General features: G+C 55.1%; 1 protein-coding gene across 1 annotated transcript; it reads left to right on the top strand.

Annotated features, from left to right (window-relative positions):
• The first annotated feature begins 7,882 nt into the window (after nt 1-7,882).
• EMILIN3 (elastin microfibril interfacer 3) lies at nt 7,883-16,811 on the top strand. Its single transcript, XM_057378403.1, has 4 exons — nt 7,883-8,089; nt 11,074-11,196; nt 14,058-14,305; nt 14,814-16,811. The coding sequence occupies exons 1-4, from the start codon at nt 7,893-7,895 to the stop codon at nt 16,706-16,708; spliced, it is 2,463 nt and encodes an 820-aa protein (XP_057234386.1). The 5' UTR covers nt 7,883-7,892; the 3' UTR covers nt 16,709-16,811.
• Nucleotides 16,812-19,465: the final 2,654 nt, after the last annotated feature.

Genomic DNA, 19,465 nt, shown 5'->3' on the forward strand with positions numbered 1-19,465 from the left:
TGTTATAAGTATGGGTTACTAATCAGGCTGTGGTTATGCCTTTCATTCCAGGTCTGCCAGTGAGCCACTAACCCAAAGTTATACAACTGCACCCAAGTTTCCATGTTCATGAGGGCTGCAGTAAAAGCCTGGGTTTTGGCATGGGGAATYGAGACAGGAATTTAGGATCAAAAACCCCATTGATCCCAAAGTAAAGGGATGTTAAATAAATCCGTCTGTGTTCCTGCAGCCTGTCAGAGGGAGACTTTTCTTTCTGGTGTAGGTGACCCATTCAGAGCAAAGACAGGGGTGGAAGCCTAAAGCACAACACCACAGYGTGCGCTCTGGAAACGCGCACAGCCCAACCGAGGCAGATCCCAAATTTTGGCAGATCCCTAAGATCAGGAAATTCCTTGAGAGCTCGGGAAATTCTCCAAGACTGAACCCAAGTTATTTCACTTGCAGAAGATATCAAGTTCTCCACCTCCTCCTCTATTTTTCTTTTTTTTTTGTTGGTGATGGGTCAGTGGGACCTTGGCGAGCGCACGTTGCTGTACAGTGAGAGAGGATTAGAAAACGCTGCCCAAGGCCAAGCACAGATGCAGGGCCTGCAGGAACAGCTGCTCTCACAGGGAAGAGGGTGAAGCCAATGAGGTCCCAGTTCCAAGCAGGTCTGGAAGGAGCCCAAGCTGGTATCAGTTACACTTTTCTTCCCCGTGCACAAATAACCACCTGTTATTTATGGCCGTTCTCATCTCCCCCGCGTGCCTGCGGGGTCACCTCAGAGGATGGGGCAGAGCTGGCTTCAGCAACAGGACATGAAGGGCCCCTCTTTGAACCCAAAAATAACTGCCACTCATCCCCTTGCCTCAAGTGATGTGGACGATGGCAGCGTTTCAGCCCAGCTGTCCCCACATTTGGTGTGTCCAGAGTCACCCAGAGCTTGGGGACATGTGGGAGCCACGCTGCCCATGGTTTGGAACAAGCAGGTGATAACCACAGCCAAGGAAAAGTGAGCCTGAGGTGTGGGAAAAAACTTCCTGCTGTCCCAGGATCCCATCTTCAGGCAAAATGTCCATGGTTAGGCAAAAATAGGCACAAAATAGAGACTCGAATGTGCAGGATAAATTATCCCAGGTGGGCTGCTCTCCATCACCCACCACAGCAACACTCATTTTCCACTGGGCCAGTCCTCATCCAAGCAGGGTGTTTTTGTGCCTCTAAAATGCAGGAGATGGGGTAGAGAGGACAACCCTCAATACAACCCTCTGCTTCTTCACAGAGCCCTGCAGCAGCCTCTGCACTTGGCCATCACCCCTGTGGGCCCACCATGTACAGGGAAACCTGTGTCCCCTCATGTCCCTTTCTCTTGCTCAAGCCACCCCAGCAGATCTCTCTCCCTGTCCTCCCTTTGCATGCAGGAACCACACGCCCGTGGGGTGACYTAAAAAAACCAAAATCACCCAGGAAGTTTATTCATATTATTGCCCTGCAATATTCCCCACACCCCAAAGGAGAAATGGTTTCTTTCTGCTCCTGTGATGCTTTTCTTCCACTGTGTGCAGAAGTGACGTCACTGAGCAGAAGTTTCGTGGCTCAGCTGCTGGGTTGCTGCCATCATCCTGTTCCCAAAAAAGGCAGAAAGTGACTCAGCTTGACAGGAAGAATATGGGAATCTGAGGAAGAATATGGATCTTCCTAAAATCCAGAGGCACAGCTCTGCAAAGGACCAGCCTGAGTGCTGGAGGAGCGATCAAATTCTGGCTGGTTTGGGTTGGAAGGCACCTTAAAGATGATGTAATTAGTTCTGGGGTATTTCTTTGAAGCAAAAGCAGTGGAATTGTTTCTCACACCCGGAACAGTCCCTAGAGAATCAAACTGAAGCCCTGAAGCTGTGCARTTCCCCAAAGCCAGGGCTCCTCAGGCTGCAGACAGCAGAGGATAACGTGYTGCTGTTGGAGATGAGAGATGAGCTGGCACCAAGCCCCTCTCCCAGGTCCAGGGGATGGGCAGCTCAGACACCTCATCTCACAGCTGATCCTGTGAGAGATTGGAGCAGGGACCCCCACAGTCTCAGCCAGGCTGGACAAACCCATAACCCGCTGTCAGAGCCCTTCCAGCAARGCCAGGATGGACAGAACCTCCTCGCAAGGACCCGTCCTGCCAAAGCTCCCCAGCTGCCCCAGCTCCTCCCCTCACACACGTGGCTCCTGCCAGCCCAGCTCTGTGTCTGACACAGCCTCCAGCCCTCACTCTGAAGGCATTTTCCTCTCCTCCCACCTTCCTTTGGCCTCAGGGATATCCTTTCAGGTAGGCAGGAGCTGACCAACCTTTTCCTTGCCCTAGGAACCCTCCCAGACCTTTACCTGCCCACAGAGCAGCCTTTCCTCTCATACTGGATACAGAACACGACCCCCCTACTCCTCCCTAACCCCAGACACCAGACACTTGTAACATTCCCAGACTTTAGCTCAGCTGAGCCCAATMTGATGGGAACCAACTGAGATCAGGTCTGCTCCTTGTTGGGGCTCACAGGACCAACTATCCCACCACCACAGGACCCCAGTGCCCACCATCAACATGCTGGGGTTTACTGGGAGGGTGTCATCTCCTCCTTCACTCAGTCTTCATCCTCCTCCCCCTGACCTGTGTGCTGCTGGATCCCGGGACTGCTCCTGCTCCATCTCCATGGCCAGTTAATGCTGCYATCCTTGGAGTCCTGGCACAGCTGGGAAAAGATTTTTAAGCACATCACCTCYTGCCTGCCCCTCATCCTTGCTAAATCTCCCACTGCCAGTCTCCCTGCACGCTTTCCTGAAGGAAAGAYGCTAATGGATATATAAATAAAGCAACCTGTGTATTCTTTTCCCCGCTCAGAGCTTGTGTAACCTGCAGTTGACCCCTTCCAGTCCTCCCCAAACCACAACCCCAGTGAGCGCTGCCGCCGCCGCCGCCGCTGCTGCTCTGGCATTTTTATGAATGGCCGTGAGCCCAGGGAAGAGATGTGAGCATGGATTTGGAACAGMTCCATCCCTTCCACCGCACGCGCTAATCTTGACAAATGATCAGCGTGTGCCTTTCGAAACCAGAGATAAGGCCGTCTGACCACTTCAAGTCACTCCTCTTTCCCACGAAGAAAGGGATTTTGTACTCAGCCCCCAGCCGCAGTTTCCTCCAGAGCCTGGGCAAGCCCAGGTGTGCCCCCATCCCATAATTTGGGGGGACACACACTGCAGTCACGCCTTGGGACTGGGGCCAGAGGCTGGTTCAGGACAAAACCTCCCCAGCCTCCCAGCAAGGCAGATGTTGTGACCTTGCCAGGGTTTCTGATGGACCAGGGATGTCTGCTGCCTGCACAGCTGTATCCTCTCCCCACTGAGGGATAAATGGTCCATGCTCAGCAAGGAGCAGGGATGTGGTCAGAGCATGTGCTGGGAGCCAAAAGGAGCCTCCAGTCCYGTAGCTGAATCATGAGCATGGTGGGCTTCCCTGAGCTCAGTTTTAACTGGTACCTTCAGCACCCAGAGATCTGCCCCACCTCTCACTGCTCTCCATGAGCACTGTCCCACTGCACTGGTGTGGCATTTGGGACATGCCTCTTGCCTGCCAGCTCGGGCAGCACAGTGTCCCCATTGCTCCCTGGGGCAGCTGTGGGATCTTCCCAGGCATTATGACATGGGAGAATGAGCCCTGAGTGCTCCTGATGGATGTGCACCTGGGAAATGCAGGCTGTGCAGAAGGCTCTCTCTCACACACACACAGCCCCGCTGCCAAGAGAAAAGGCCTCTGTGAGTGCCAGTTCAAGGAATGCCTTTGATCCAGTGGGAATCACTAGGGAGAAACTCTGCCTCTAAATAGAGCTGCTCTCTTGCCTTGCCACTTTGGGAAATGAATTTGTACTTGGAAAAACTCAGGCTGGGAGAGCTCTTGGGAAGCCRTCCAATCCATTTCCCTACCCCAAATTGGTCCTGACAGGTTTTTTTTTTTATCTAACCTTTCCTTTAAAAGCTCCAGATGGCTCAATACAGTCTCCTCCAGGGCTATATTCTTTTTACTAGCAGATATTCTTTTATTATTAATATTCAACTAAAATTTCCCCCGCTGCAATCTGCTCCTATCCCATAACAACAGAGAGAACAACTGCCCTCTTACTGCCCAGTGCATGGCAGGGGGGGTTCCACCAGTGGTACCTATTTGAAGCTCAGCCTTAGGGTGGGCAAGGCTGGTCCTGGCCAAGATGAAGCCGAGCTGCAGAGTTCCTGGGCTGTGCTGTCACTTTTGCTGTCACTGGGCTGCCCACTGAAGGGTCTGGTGTACGAGAGCCCACACCCACTCCACCCTGTGCAGGCACCAGACCTCGCAGCCAGATGGGAACAGGAGGTCAGGGGCTGCTGGCTTGTTGACCCATGAAGGGAGGCAATTATTCAGCTGATGAGGCCATGCAAGTGTTAATTAAAAAGCATGGGAAGCAGAACAGGTCACTGTTTGGTGTCATCCGCTCGTGAAATTAGCCTCGTGGTGGTTCCCCCAGCCCTCCCTGGGATCTGGAGCAGGGGAGTAGCTGTCTGTAGAGCTTCTGCTCTTGCTCTCGTCTCCTCCTGCTCAGCTGCTGTTTCTAGGTGCCTCCTGTGTCCTGCATAATATCCTCTGCTGGGTCCTTAGTAGGGAAAAACTTTTACCTGTTCATTCCTGGGCTGGCTTGGAGCATAGCTCCATGTGCAGGGGTGAGAGGTGGAGCCAAAATAATCAAATAATCAGCTCCTGACAGTCCAGCTCCTGACAGTCTATCTCAGCTTCTGACAGTCCACGTGGAGAGAGAAGCTCCCTGGGCACACACTGGCCATTGTGGGAGGTGCTCATGTGGAATCACTGATGGACACAGCTCTCCTGTGGGTAGGGTTTGCCCGGTATCCACATTTGAGCAGCAGCAGCAGCTCTGATCTGACCCTTCATTCCCCACACAAAGCCAGGAGAGAAAGCAGAGCTTTGCTCTGGGAAGCACCCAGGGCTGGTGCTCCCTGACCAGCGAGTAGCTCTGCAGAGCCTTTTGGCAGCAGCTCAGTGTGGCAAAGCCCTTCCATTCTGCTGGAGAGCTCAGTGCTCAGCATGTGCCTCACAGCTCTGGGAGATGGGGATTGGCACCTTCTCCATCARCCCTGGGACGTGCCCATGTCGAGAGGATGCCCTGGCAGCAAGGAGTCTCCTGTTTGTTCTCCACATGAGCCTCTCCAAAGCCAGGCTGCCATGCCAGGCCCTCCTGTGCCCAGCCAGGGCTCGCAGTGTGCTGGGGACTGCCCACAGGTCAGCTGAACCCCAAAGAGTCCACCCTGAGCTGCCCCCTGAGAAGGGGAGTTTCATGGATCCCCATTTCCATGCTCTGTGTCTCATGGCTGGATTAGCTCATGGCTAATGAGGCACGGGAGAGTTTTCCCCATGGTTTGGGGCACTCATAATGGCTCTCTCCTGTGTGGGTTCTTTGATATCTTATAAAAGAGTTGATGATGAATCCATTTCCTCAGCTGGGACCTAAGTTTGGCACTCTCTTGTCTACTCAGATGTCTTTTTTCACAAACAATTAGACAATAGAACAAGAAAATGGGATTCAGTCTCTCTGAGGATCCTGCCTTGCTCTGAAATCTGGCAGAAAGTGATCTGGTGCTTCAAAGGTGGGTTTGGACAGCAGTGACAGACAGATACACAGACAGACAGACAGACACACCCACCTCCCACCTCCTTCCCTCTCCCAGCCAAGCTGGTGAGAATGAAGGAGCACTTTTAACTCTKCCCTGTTGTACCCATTCAGTGCAGCACGGGCTCAAAAGCCGGGGCCAAGGGCTCTTTCTGAGGCCGTGCAACACCAGATGTTTTTTTCCGGAGGCCTCAGACACACACGTGCAGCGTGCTGTTATTAGAACTGGCTCACACTCCCTGCGCACAGGGAAAAAAAATTAAGGCTGTGCTCAAGGTTCAYTCTCCACTTTGGCATCCAGCATTAAACCAGGCAGGCTGGGTCGGCTTTTGTTTGTTTTTATAGAGCTGCTTATGGAGCGTCCCTCCTGCAGCATCCCAGCGGAGCGGAACAATTCCATGCACCAGCTGGATGAGGATTGCTTCATGTGCTGCCAAATTTACCACGTACAAACCACGCTGCAGCACCTCCGGGGTGCAGCCTGACAGGCACATGGAGGCTCAGCAACACCCTGCAGCAGCTTGAGTTGAGAGGATGCACAGCCTCACTGCTCAGCCTTCCTCCTCTTGGTTTTCCGCCTGGYCTGTCCAGTTTGCCTCTCCCAGCGCGGCCTTCTGATGGATTTTTCTTCTCCTGATAATGTTTCCGTACTCACCTCAGACYGAGCCAAAGACTCGTTTGGACTGAAAAAGGCTGTTTGTCTCAGTATCTTATCATCTCTGTCTCAGTGTCAGCCCAAGCCTMGATGCCTCCTTCCCCCAGCAGCAGGTTTCACTCCTTTATTTGGAATTTCACCCAACCTCCTTTTCTCAGCCACTTCTTGTTTTCCTCCAGGAGTTTTGGAGAAGCATGGCACATCATCATGGTGCTTCCCCGAATTGGAGCTGGCCTCTGCCAGCCAAGACAGGAGCCTCATCAAACCCCTGGTGAGGTTTAGGTGGGATGCCCAAGGGAGGGTCTGCATATATGGCAAAATTTCCTGTTCCCTGGCATAGCTTCACCTYTGTGGGACTTCAAGATGACCTCCACTGGGTAGCACCAGGGATGTTGCCCCCTCCCAAATTGCCCAGTGCCCCAGGTGGGGGTCCTTTCCCTCTTACCCAACTGCTGTGTCTCACTCAAAGGCTCTTGCCCTGCTGTGGTTAATGGTGTGGACCCCAGGCAGTGCTGTTGGGGCAGAGTGGGGTGCYCGGGGCACCCTTTGGGGGTCACCTGTGGGTGGGGTCATCGGGGTGCAGGTTAGCAGAGATCTCTGCAGGACAGGGTGGAAGGAGACATAGACAGGCCCTCCAGAACCACGAAAGATGAAACATGCTTGGCTATGGGAGATTCAGGGTTCTACAGGGAAAGGCAACTGATTCCCCCCTCTCTCCTGGAGCCAAAATCTGGGGAGGGCTCCAAAATAGCCCCACTTCCCCCTCCCCCTTACTGCAGGTGCTGGGTTCGCTGGGCGATGCACCAGGCTCGTGCCAGCCAGATGATTGACAGCTGCCAATCTCCAGCAGCACACATGTCCTCAGGGGCAGAGTTAGGGTCGCTTCAGCCTTTCTCTCGCCTGCGCTCTGGGATGAAGCAGAGAAGAGCTGCAGACTGGGGGGAACCAAAACCAGAGCCCTGCACCTGCTACCCCGTGGGGGCAAACGCCCAGGGTACAGGGAAGGGGCATCGGGAGAAGGGGAGAGGAGGGGTCCGGGGCCGCGAGTGGGTGCGAGCCCCTTGCAGACCCTGCCGGGATCGGTACTGCGCTCCGCCCGGGCTGCGCCGGGGGCTGCTGCACCGCTGGCGGGGGCTGGACCGGGGGGAGAAAGGGGTCGGAGGGAGAAAGGGGTTCGGGGGGCTTCGCTCTGTGTCCCCGCCCGCGGGGCCGGGGTCGGCGGCCGTGGGAGGGCGGGAGGAGGAGCGCGGCCCGCCCCCGCCGCCGCCGTACAAAAGGGGACGGGCGGGCGGCGGAGCGGCGTGTGCCGCCGGGCAGGGGTAGGGACAGGGACAGGGACAGGCACAGGGACAGGGACAGGCAGGGCAGGGGCCGGGCAGGGCAGGGCAGGGCGCAGCGGGCGGCGCTCCGGTCCCCTCCGCAGCGCTGTCCCGGCGGGGCCCCGCGGCCGCCCCGTCCCGTCCCGCCCCGTCCTGTTCCATCCCATCCTATCCCATCTGATCCCATCCGATCTGATCCCATCCGATCCCATTCGATCCCATCCCGCTCCGCCGCCGCCGGGCCGGGACCATGCGGCGGGCGCGGGCGCTGCGCCGCCGCGGAGCGCTGCTCGCCTGCCTCTCCCTGGGGACGCTGCTGGCCCTCGCCGACGCCAAGGGTGCCTTCTACCCCCCCGCCGCCCCCCTGCCCTACGGCGGCAGGTACAGCCTCTACACGGCCGGCTCCAGCCCGCAGCTCGGCCCCGGCAAGCCCGTGGGCAAGCACAAGTAAGCGACCCCCGGCCGCGGCCGCGCAACCCATCCGGGGGCACCGGGARCCGGGTCTCCGTCGGGCATCCCTCACCGGGCACGGACCGCGGCCACCGGGCACCGGCCACGCGTCTGGGCTCTGCAGGAGCATCTCCGGGGAACGCGCTGCCGCGGGTACCCAACTCCGGTGCCGACCATGGGTACCTTCCCCTGGGTAGGAGAACCGACCACGGGTACCCTCCCCGGGGCTCGCCTGGCTGGGTAGGAGTCCCTGGGTACCGGCCGCGGGCATCCCTCGCTCCGTGTCAGCTGCCGGGTACCGAGCGAGGGCTGGCGGCACCGCAGCAGTGTCCGTACGTCCCGGTGACCCCTCCATCTACGGGAGGGTCAGGGAGCTGTGTTTCCAACAGGGAACGGGCTGCGAGCGGTGGGGATGTGTATGCTACGGTCCCGTGAGRGACGGAGGAGGTGGGGATGGGGCTGGCTGTGTGTGATTTTGGGGTAGGTGCATGTACCTGTTCTGCGTGACCTGGGCGGGGGAGGGTGATGTGCGGGAGGGGAGGGTGGCAGTGCACAGACCTACGCGTGGAAACGGTTGGTTTGGAGGGAATTTGCTCATTTGCTTGTAAAATATATGCATGCTGGAGTTTAAATACGCTTTCAAGAAACCTGGAAAGCTCCGGCAGTGAGGAATGTGGGTTTTACACATACTGTAGACTTTTTCCATTCAGTTGCATAAGAGCTGTTACATTGGGGGCGGAGAGGGGGATGTCCCTTCCCTCTCTGCTTGTTTGCTAGAGCGGTTTCTGTTGGGCTCCTCTGAAAGAGGGAGGATGTGGGGTTATGAGCAAGCTGAAATGAATAAAGTAACACTCGGGACGAACAATACTGGCAGTGCCAGTGAGAGCTTTCAAAAACTTGTAACATTTTCCAGCTGCTCACTCTCCAAAAATCAGGCTGGAGCTATAAAATTGCTTGCCACAGGTGTGTGAGAAGGGAAGGGGGTTCCGAGAGGGRAAGCGAGCCAGAACCACACTGACCCAAGCAGTCACAGGTAGGCAGTGTTCATTAGTAATGGCTAAGAGCTCTGCCTGCATTGGCCTCTAGCTCACTCAGAGGCAGCTGGTGGTGTGYTTGGAAGCAGGTCCTGGATCTGTGGATAGACGGTGAGCCTAAGTTTCCACAAGTACACATGAACTCCCTTGCCTCCAGCTAAGAGAAGTGGCCAGCCTTSCTTCTCCTGCGGCCCTGTGCACGGGTGAATGAGGCACTTGTGTAGGGGCAGGGAGGAGCACAGGTCCCTGCTCAGCCTTGGGCAGGCTGGAAATGCCGGTCACAGCTGGGATTGTGTGCCCATCTCAGGGGATCAGAGGGAGCCCTCGGTGAGAGGCTGGAGTGGATGTGCTGGGGCAGCTCCTGGGATGTGCTGGGGGTGTGGGATTGGGGGATCCCTGCTGGAAGAGAGCAACTTGGAGGGAGGATGAGGCTGCTCACAMCTTGCTGCTTCATGGAGTGAAGCCCCGTGTGGGCTGTTGGAGATCRAGTAGCCTGCTCGGGGCCTCTGAACGGGGGCACTGGGAGGCAGCTGGGGCTGCTGCAGCTCGGCTGAGATACTGTCAGAGTTCCCTGGCATGGCCATCCCATGGCCTGGGCAGAGCAGCCTTGGGGCTGAGCACRGAAATGAGCTGCAGGGTCTCAGTTGAGCTGTCATGGGCTGGTCATGCTGACAGCCTGGATGATGGTGAGATGCCTCTGCCAGGTGGAGGCAAAAGGAAAGGGACTTTGACAGCGAGGATGGAGCAGAGGGTTTGTGAAGAGGGGCTGTGGTGACTCCTGTTTGTGGGAGTGTGTGTGTGCAKGCACAGGGGTGGGAGGGCACAGCCCTTCCCAGCCCCCCCATGTCACACTCAGGGGACAGAGCAGCACTTTGGCTGGCCCTGAGTGGGGAAAGATCGATGAAGGAGGGACGAGTGCTGATAGCAAACAGGTGAAGACAAAGTGCATTCCCTGCCCATCCACACCAAACCCCCAGCTGGCACGGGGGGAGCCACGTCCTGCCGCCTCACTGAACACCTCCCTGCACCTGCAGCCTGCGCTGGCCCATCTGCTCCATCCCGCTGGCCTCCTGCCTCAGCTCTGCTCTGCACCGTGGGCCTGCGCCCTCCTCTCCTCCCGCTCTGCCGTCTGCCACGTCCCCCTGTCCCTAATCCCTTCCTCACCACACATCCCTGCTGTCTCTGCCCCTGTGGACCAAGTCCATCTGCTCCTGCCGGCAGCCCTGCCTTCAGCTGGACCAGCCTTGGCTTCCATCTGTCCTACCAGCAATCCCACATCCTTCCCACTCGCTGCCTTCCTCCCAGCCAACTCATCAGTGCCTGGATTTGGTGCTTGCCTCAGGAAAGGGTCTGTGGCTGGAGCTGACTGGTACCTGTGGCACCTGGGTGCAGGCAGATGGCAGGAGGGAAGAGGCTCTGTCCTAACTGCCCTAGAGACCTGCAGGGGTTTCTGCTCTCCATGGTGGAGGGACCCACGATGCAGCAGCTGGAAAGAGCAGCATCTCCTGTCTGCCTGCTCTGTGGCAGTACCACAGCAAGAGCTGAAGGTTTTGGGGTTGGCCCCTGTGCTGGCAGTGCTCCAGGAGCTGCAGCAGGACAGASCAGCCCTGCCAGGCACTACTGGAGCTATTTCTGGGATGCTATTCCCACAACTGCTGCTGCTGCTGGGATTCTGCTTGTCCTCACAGCCTGTCTCGCCTTACCGTCCATGCTGTGGCAAGCACAGCCCAGCTCTGGTGACACCACCACCAGTGGTGACAATGTGGCCGTGACTGTGACAGGAACCACACTCCTGCAGTGTGGTGGTGATGCCCCTCCCCAGCTGCTGCCCAAGCTGGGGGGCTCCTTCTGTGTCCTTCCCCCCAGACCTCGCTGGCAGTGTCCGGCAGCGCAGGCACCGCTGTCTGCTGGGCAGGGGTGACGATGTCTCACTGTGTTTCCCCCCAGGAGTTACTGTGCCTACGTGGTGCAGCGCAACGTGACGTGCACGCTGCAGGACGGGGCCGAGAGCTACGTCAAGGCCGAGTACCACAAGTGCAGCTGGGGACCCAAGTGCCCGGGGAAAGTGCTGTGAGTATGGGGGACACTGGGGCACGGCTCCCTTCCCCTCCCAAAGCCAGGTCGCAGCTCTCCYGAGACCCTGTGCCACATTTCTGATCATGAATCCCCACTTTCCAGAGGGCGATGAAAGGGGCTGAAAGACTTTTCCTGGACATGGCGGTCAGTGACAGGGCAGTGGTGTTGGGAGGAGACAAGGTGGGATCTGTCAGAAGGGAGAGGGAGCTCTGTTCCTCCTCAGAAACTGTCAGGGGAGGTTTGGGTTGAATATCAGGAAAAGGTTTTCACCCAGAGGTGATCACAGCACCAAGCCTGCCAGAGCTGAAGAAGCATTTGCACAATGCTCTCAGGCACATGCTGTGATTTTTGGGAGAGTCCTGTGCAGCTGTTGGGCACAACTGTTGTTGGTCCTTGTAAGTCCCTTCCAACTCAGGATATTCTATGAATCAGAGATAAATAAGGAAATCACGGGAAGTGGGGCCTGTGCATGTATGTAGGAAAGCATTTTGTCCCCGACCTGCAATATGGCAGAATGATGGCAGCGTGGTGAAAACCTGACTAAGAGCACGAGGAAACAGAGCCTGTGCCTGGGGATGGCTCAGTGCTTCCTGCTCCAGGAGAATATTTGCAAACCGCTGCCACCTCGTCAGTGCTGGAGGGAATCATTGCAGTGCCACAGCCGGAGCCACCGACGGTGCAGGGCAGACACTGGGGCTTTGTGCTTCACCACCCCTGGGAGTGCTGCTGCGTGTGGAAAACCATTCTCCTGCATCCTCCCGAGGCCTGAGGAGTGGAGCAGAGCTGAGCACAGAGGARAACTGGGACGAGAGAGGTTTTAGTCGGAGTCTGGTACCCACGCTGTGGCAGCTGCTGGGCTCTCCATGTGCCGGTGGTGCCACGGGCTCCAACACAACATCTGCTGGCACAGACAGACAGTCAGATCCACTCCCTGACTCATCCTTTCCATCATAAGTGTTTCAGCAGCATCTGGGGACATCAGGACATCCTGCAGCTGCTGGTACCGTGGAGGAGAACCCCAAATCCTCTCCCATCTCAACAGTRTCCTCTGCTTGTYCTSTTCAGACAAAACTGTGTTGAAACCRGGTTTTCTAAAGGCAGCTGGACCTGCAGCTGAACTTTCTGCACAACTTTGGGTGCTGCATCCATGGACAAGAGAGAAACAGGATTTTTCCACATGCAGGRACCATCAGCTGATGTTTGTGCAGCTGGCTGCAAATACTTCCCTTGCTGCAGTTTGGAGCAGGGAGAGAATAATTTGGAGGTGCTAAGGGCTTTGAGCTCCTCTGCAGAGACAGGATGACACTGAGAAGGTGCCCTGCCTTCTTTTGTATGCCATCCTCATCCCTTCTTCACCCCCTGACACTGGCTGAGGGCAGCAGTCTCCTGTGGTACATCCAGGCAGCTTCCTACACCTACAACAGAAGAAAAGATGATTGAAACTCTGCAGTGTTTGTGAAGAGGGGTAACAAAAGCTTGTTTTGAAGCTGTGCCTTTGGGAAATGGATGTTGAGAAATTCTGAAGAGATTCAAAGAGCAGATTTGGGTTTGCTTTATCCCCCAGCCCCATGATGTGTATGGAGGTGGCTGTACCTCACTGGGAGCTGTGTGGAAGTGACATTGCCACTGCTGGGCTGCCAGCCTGGGCTGGTGACACTGAGGATTTGGACAAGGACATGGATGRCAGGGAATCAGCCCCATGTGCTGCCCTGACTGATGGATAAGTGCCATCTGCAGCCCCTCTGCAGCATGGATGGCTGTGCTGCCTCCTCCGACACCTTCTGCTGACCATGCTGGAGAAGAACAAGGGCCTGTGTGTTGTTGCAAAACAGCAAAATTCAGGATTTTCAGGCCCTGGTAATTTCAGATTGGAAATTTCCAAAAGGCAGGTTTGTATTTGGAGGTGGTGAGGAAAGCGCCATTTTCAGCCCTGTTGAGGCCAGCTGGGCTGGTGGGGGGCACAGGTGCCAGCAGGGTCCCGTGCCATCCCTGCTTCATCACAGGAAAGTGCCCCAGAGGAGCAGGGAGCAGCTGAGTCCTCCCCCATGGCTGKTGGGACCCCATTTAGAGAGAATGGAAAGGGAAGGTGTGAGTTGGGCTTGCACCTTGTGTGGTGAATGGGAGGATCAGTGCTGTAGTGCCCAAATTCACACTGGAGATACTTCCCAGGGCATCCCAGCTGGGACAGGGGACAGTGTAGGGACCATCCTCCTGTGCACATCACAGCCTCACCCTGGGGACCCTCACTGGCCTAGCACAAGCCCCTTTAGGCTTCCCAGCAAACTGCTGCCCTCCCCACTTAGAGAAAACCCCTTTCCAAAGGTATTTCAACTCTCATGGGGGATTCAGGATGCAATTACAGTTAAGAATAGTTTTATAATAGTTTTATCCCACTAGAAAATTCTACTGATCCATTGAAAATGCAAAACACTTTTACAGGCAGTACACTTTCCTCTTAGAAARTGGAAGTCATGTGAGCTTGCAGGGCTTTGGAAATCAGTTCCATCATTTCACCTTGTGCTCTGCTGGGCCAGAAGTTGYCAAACAGTGTGGGATGTGGTCACCTATCAGGCCTGGGACCACAGCAATACATTAGAGCCGCAGTTCTAATCAACAGCAGGGTCCAGGTTAAAAAATAGTTGACCAAAACCCCACTGTAATGCTCCACTGAGCTGTGGCGCAGCAAGAGCTCTTGGAGAAGGTGGACCATGGTGTGCAGGTGCAGCACAAGGGTTTCAGCCAGGCTTTCCTGTGTGCCCAGATCTCCCACACCCTACAGGACCTATAACCCTGATTTATTGCTTGATGTTGAGGCTGCTTCTCTAAACTGTCTGCTCTCTCCCTCCCCTCGAAAGGTACCGCACCTTCTTCAGGCCCAAATACAAGATTGGGTACAAGACAGTGACCGAGCTGTCCTGGAGGTGCTGCCCAGGATTCATGGGAGAAGGGTGCCAYGACAGCCCAACTGACCAGCCTGGCCTCCTGCCCCAACATCCCAGCCCTAAAATGCCTCCTGGGCAGAAGATGTTCCCAATGCCCAGACTTCCTCCCTATCCCAAAAGCCATCCTGACATGTTTCCAGGACCAAAGAAGAATCAATATGGTGAGATMTCACTCCTGCTTCACATCCCAGGTCATGACACCATTGTCGTGCACTCAAAACTCCAGGTTCTCTCTGTTCCAGCACAGAGCATGAATTTGGCCAAAATTCAGTGGGTGACATRTTTTCTATCAGACATTTGATTGATTTGAGGACCACTTGCTTTTTTCATCTTGTTTCTCTCAAAACATGCAGCTTCAAAATTGCCTTTCCTCATTGGTTTAGAGCATTTTTCTATTAATCATGGGGTTGATAAGGTGCATCTCAAGATGAACCTCTCATGGGCTATTATCATCACCTGCTGTTGAATTTGAGAGCAGAGGGCTGGATCCCAAAGGGAAAGAGGGTTTCCTGATAGCTTAAGGAGGGATGTAGAGGGCAAGTGGGCTGAGATTTTGCTGAAATGACAATAACAGGGGGCAGGACACAGGATTATTATGGAAAAGGACTTGGAAGAGGGAAGTTAAAAGAACACCAGCCCTCACTGTGCCCTGTTTCTTTCCCTGTGCAGGCAGGAAGCTGCCTGGCCTCTTTGGGGACCGCCTGGATCGGCTGGAGGAGGAGGTGAGGCGYCTTTCCCAGTCCTACGACAGCCTGCACACCATGGTGAGCGGGCTGGGGGARCGCCTGCGCTTGGCCATCCAGGAGGACACCACCAAGATGATCGGCTCCCTGATGAACAGCCCGGGCACGCCGGACTCATCCGTGGGCTTTGGCATCATTCCCGACGGGCTGGTGGACGTGGCGGACAAAGCCGACATGGCCACGTTCCCTCCCGTGGGGGAGATCCTGACCAAAGTGACCGAGGTGAGCGACGTGCTGAAAACCAAGGCGGATCTGCTGCACGAGGTGMGGGGCATGGTCCTGGACCACGACGGGCAGATCAAGCACCTGCTGGAGTCRGCCCGGCCCTCGCCCCTCACCTCCATCGACCTGCTGGAGGAGTACGTGGACACCAGGCTGAGCAACCTGCGCGGGGAGCTGCTCGACGGCTTCGAGAAGAAGCTGGGCAAGATCCAGACCACGTGCGATTTCCGCATCCAAGAGGTGCGGCAGCAGTGCGAGGAGGAGAAAGCTGCCAACCTGCGGCTGCAGCAGACGCTGGATGGGAAGGAGCTGGAGATCAAGAAAGAGATCTCCCAGCTGGAGACCCAGATCCAAGGGCTGACGGTGGTGGAAAGCTGCTGCAGCAACCTGGACTACCTCACCGATCGCATGAACATCCTCGAGAAAGGCCTTCACAGCATCTCCGAGTCCCAGAAGAACCTGCACTCACGGCTGGATGGAGAAATCTCCACTGTCACCCTAGGGAACCTCTTTGAAGGGCGCTTTGAGGACCTGGAAGCCAGGCTCAATGCTACAGAGAGCGAAACGGGGAGCTGCTGCTCTGCTGTAGAGGACAGCATGAGAGGCACGGTGGTGGCAGAGGTGGATGGTGTGAGGACTGCCTTTGAAGACAAAATGCAGACCCTGGAGGACAGGTTCATGACCATCGTGGGGGAGCTGAATAATGTCAGTTCTCCCACGGGAATGGACGGAGCGGTGGTGCCTGTGCTGGAAGGGGAGCTTGCTAGCATGAGGAAACGCACGGATGAGACATTGGAGGTGTTGCAGAATCGCCTCGTCACGCTGGAGAACACTTGCTCCCTGGGCTGCACCTCTGCCTCCAAAGATGTGGAGACCTTCCGGACAGAGATCGAAGACTGCCAGAGCAAGAACCAGGACCTGCTGCTCCGCATGGACAGCAATTACGACCTCCTGCGCAAGCTGAACGCCACCATCCTGGAGATCCAGCGGCGAATCGAGGAGGAAGCGTCGGGAGCTTTGCAAGGGGAGATCACCCTGCTGAAGATCAACCTGAACACCRTGAGCAAGTCTCTGACAGGGCTCAAGGACTCTGTCTCCCAGTACTCGGACACCGTGACGCACGTCAACTCCTCTCTGGACGAGCACGAGCGGAAGATTGAGGATGAGGTCCACTCCATCCAGGAGAAAGTCAACGACCAAGGCTCCCAGCTTTTCTTCAGCAACCGCCGTGTGCTSAACCTCAAGGGAGACCTGGAGCGACTCAAAGCCAGGATCATCAACGACCTGAGCTCCTGCAAGAACGTGGCCCACGACCTGCARCAGGAGGTCTCTCACTTCGACGAGCGGGTGGCGCGGGTGGAGAGCGCCTGCGGCAGGCTGGGCACCATCACGGGCAGCCTGGACTACATCAGGAAGGAACTGGAGAAACACACGGGCAGTCTGTGGGACTACATGGACCACATGAACGGGACACTGGCTGCCCACTCTCAGGAAATAACAGGACTGAAGGACAATCTGCTCGACTGCCAGGCCAAGGTTTCTGAGCTGGCAGAACAGGTCGGGCACTTGGAAGAGAAGGCAGAGAGGAGGCAGCATTAGCCATGCTGTCGTGCCCTGTGTCTTCCTTCTCTGGYTGTGAAGGACAGCATTAACTTATATCACACAGACTCGCTCCAATGTGACAACAGTTCTTGGGATAWTTTTTTTTTATGAAAAGCTGCTACATTTTTTTTTTCTTTAATCTTGTTGGCCCCACTTCTCCTTAACCCTGCCATGCTGGTATTCCCCTCCTGATGTCCAGCAGCTGCCCTGACTCTGGTGCAGCAGTGTTGCTGCTTTCTGGCTGGGGTTGTTGCTTTGGCTCCTGGGCTGATGACCCCAGAAGCACACTTCAGGAGTAAGCTGGAGGTGGGAACATTTTTTTTAAATCTTTTTTTTTGTGGATTTATCATATCTTCTGCCCCTGTCATTATCAGCTGAGGAATAGTTTCTCTGACCTAAAGACCACCTGCATCTTAATCCAGGGACTGAGCAGAGCCAGGGCTCCTTGTAGGGAACAAAATTCACCGCAGGAATTGCAGATTTTAGAGAACACACGTATTCACACGTACCTTCAGGAACTGGCTTYGTTTCTCCGAGATGGCAGCCCTCCTTGTGTATGGTAAATCCATTTGTAATGCTCCCTCCTCCATGCAKATGCACATGCTTTATGGAGCATATGAGGGTGTGCATTAGGAAAACACACATATGCATATGGTATGTGTATGTATACTTTTGAACAATCCTGTGTTGCTGTGCTCATCTGATTTGTTTCCTAATGCTGTCCCCATGTCCTTTGCCATTCCAAAGAGCCACACTGAGTAGCTAAAACCTGTGGTAGCAGTGTCTGGGGAGAGCCCCTCTGTTGCTGGGGCTGCTGTGGTTTACAATCCCACTTTGCTGAGGTCCCTGACTGATGTGATGRGTTATGGAAAATGTGTCTTCCCCAAGATGTGTGCCCTGCAGAGACCAAGCTGGGCACAGAGCAGTCCTGTCCTCCAGCTCTGCCTCTCTCCTGTCTTATTGCTTGAACTGTGAACGTGGTTTGCCTCATCTCATCCCAGGGCAGGACAGCTCCAGCTGCTCCAGGGTGTGAGTGCAGCAGTGAGGGAGAAGGAACCTCCTTCCTCCTCATGTTCTTCTGATCCCACTGCAACAAACACCRATGTGGAACAAAGCAGGACACCTGTGAGAAGACCTCTGGAGACTTCTCCTCAGCTCAGAATGATTTACCCAGCTTGACTCTGGTTTCCCATGAAGAGGCAGGCTGGAAAAGGTTGTCCACATTCCTGTCAGCTGCAGCCTTGCCCTACAGAGCTGTTGCACACAAAATCCACCTCTCCCTAGGAGCCCACTGTGGGCACCTTCCACTGATGAGCCAATGGGGACTTCATTACTAGGATGAGGAGGAAATTAAAGAGCCTCCATCCAAGCAATTGTGGCACTTTATAGCAGAGGAACRTATTTTTCTATCAGCTCAGCTCATGAACCTCATCACCAGCCTTTGGCTCCTACACAGTTCCCTGCTCTTCTGCACCACGATTCTCTTGCTGAATCCCTCCAACTGCATTAAGGAGCAGCTCTGTGCTCTGACCAGCACAAACCAGCAGCAGCTTCCTGCAGAGATGCATCTGGGCACCTTTCCTCCCCCAGAAAAACTGGGTGAGCTCCTTGAAACATGGTTCCAGGCTGGGAAGGGCCACAGAGGTCACTGAGTCCAGCTGCCCACATCATGTTCCCCCCGATGCAGTAAGAGGAGCATGAGCCATCAGCTGTGGGAACATGGAGAGGACACCTGGCCCTCAACAACTTGCCCAGCCCTGCCAGATGCCCACAGCAGCAGAATCCACTCTCATTGCTCTGCGTTTTGCTGATTTGGAGCTACCCTCTGGCTACAGAGACACTTCTCCAGCTGGGGAATGACCTCCAGCTGCTATTGGCCATCCTGCAAAACTTGTTTATAGGGAACAAAACCTGTTTTTTTCCTCCAGTCCAAGAAAGGAGTCTCAAACCAACCCTCCGTATTTTGTGATGTGCCAGGGGAGCCCTCATCCCACAGGAGGAACATCCTCCCTAAGCTCCTTTTCCATCCCCTCACACCAGGGAGAAAACCAAAGAGAAAACCAAGCCAAGGGCCAGGCTCCCTGCTCCCAGCCAGGGGTGGGTTAGAGTGGCTGAACAGAAACAGCTTCCCCAGAAAAGAGGGAGCCAGGACTGGCTATAACAAAACCAGGACAAGGAAGAAGTCTGACCTTCCGGAAAATGGTGCTACATTTGGACTATTCCTGACTAGTCACTTGAAGCAATGGACAGTTTGTTATTTCAGTTCTCAGCTATTCATGTTTAAAAAGTGAAAGAAACTTTGTACAAAACTGGGCATTTTTTTTTTTAAATTGCTTGCAGAGTAAGGAAATGGTGCCCAGAGGATTGTCCTTACATGGGCAGCTTTCTTTCTGAGGCAGTTGATAACTGATCCTGTTAAAAGACTGTGTTCTATTGTTTTTTAAACCTTGTCTATTTGTTCAGATTTTAAAAGCTGAAAAAGTGTTTGTACTGGAAAGGAAAAAAATAAAGTATTTCTTGCTGAGGTTTCCCAGATCTAAATGATTCATGTGGCTTCCTGAATAGCAGAGTAGAAGATGACTTACACATACACACAGGTCAGGGAAAGAAAAGGCAGATGCCCGACTGAAGGAGCCCAGCAGTGCTTCTGCCTGTTTTGTTTTACTTTATAACCTCCCATGAAGACAGGCTTGGGGAGGCTCAGCCTGGAGAAGAGAAGGCCATGGGAAGGCGTCACTGCGGCCACGCAGAATT

Source organism: Malurus melanocephalus, unplaced genomic scaffold (assembly GCF_030028575.1).
Source record: "Malurus melanocephalus ecotype Western Australia unplaced genomic scaffold, MMel_1.1 scaffold_356, whole genome shotgun sequence".
Taxonomy (NCBI): domain Eukaryota; kingdom Metazoa; phylum Chordata; class Aves; order Passeriformes; family Maluridae; genus Malurus; species Malurus melanocephalus.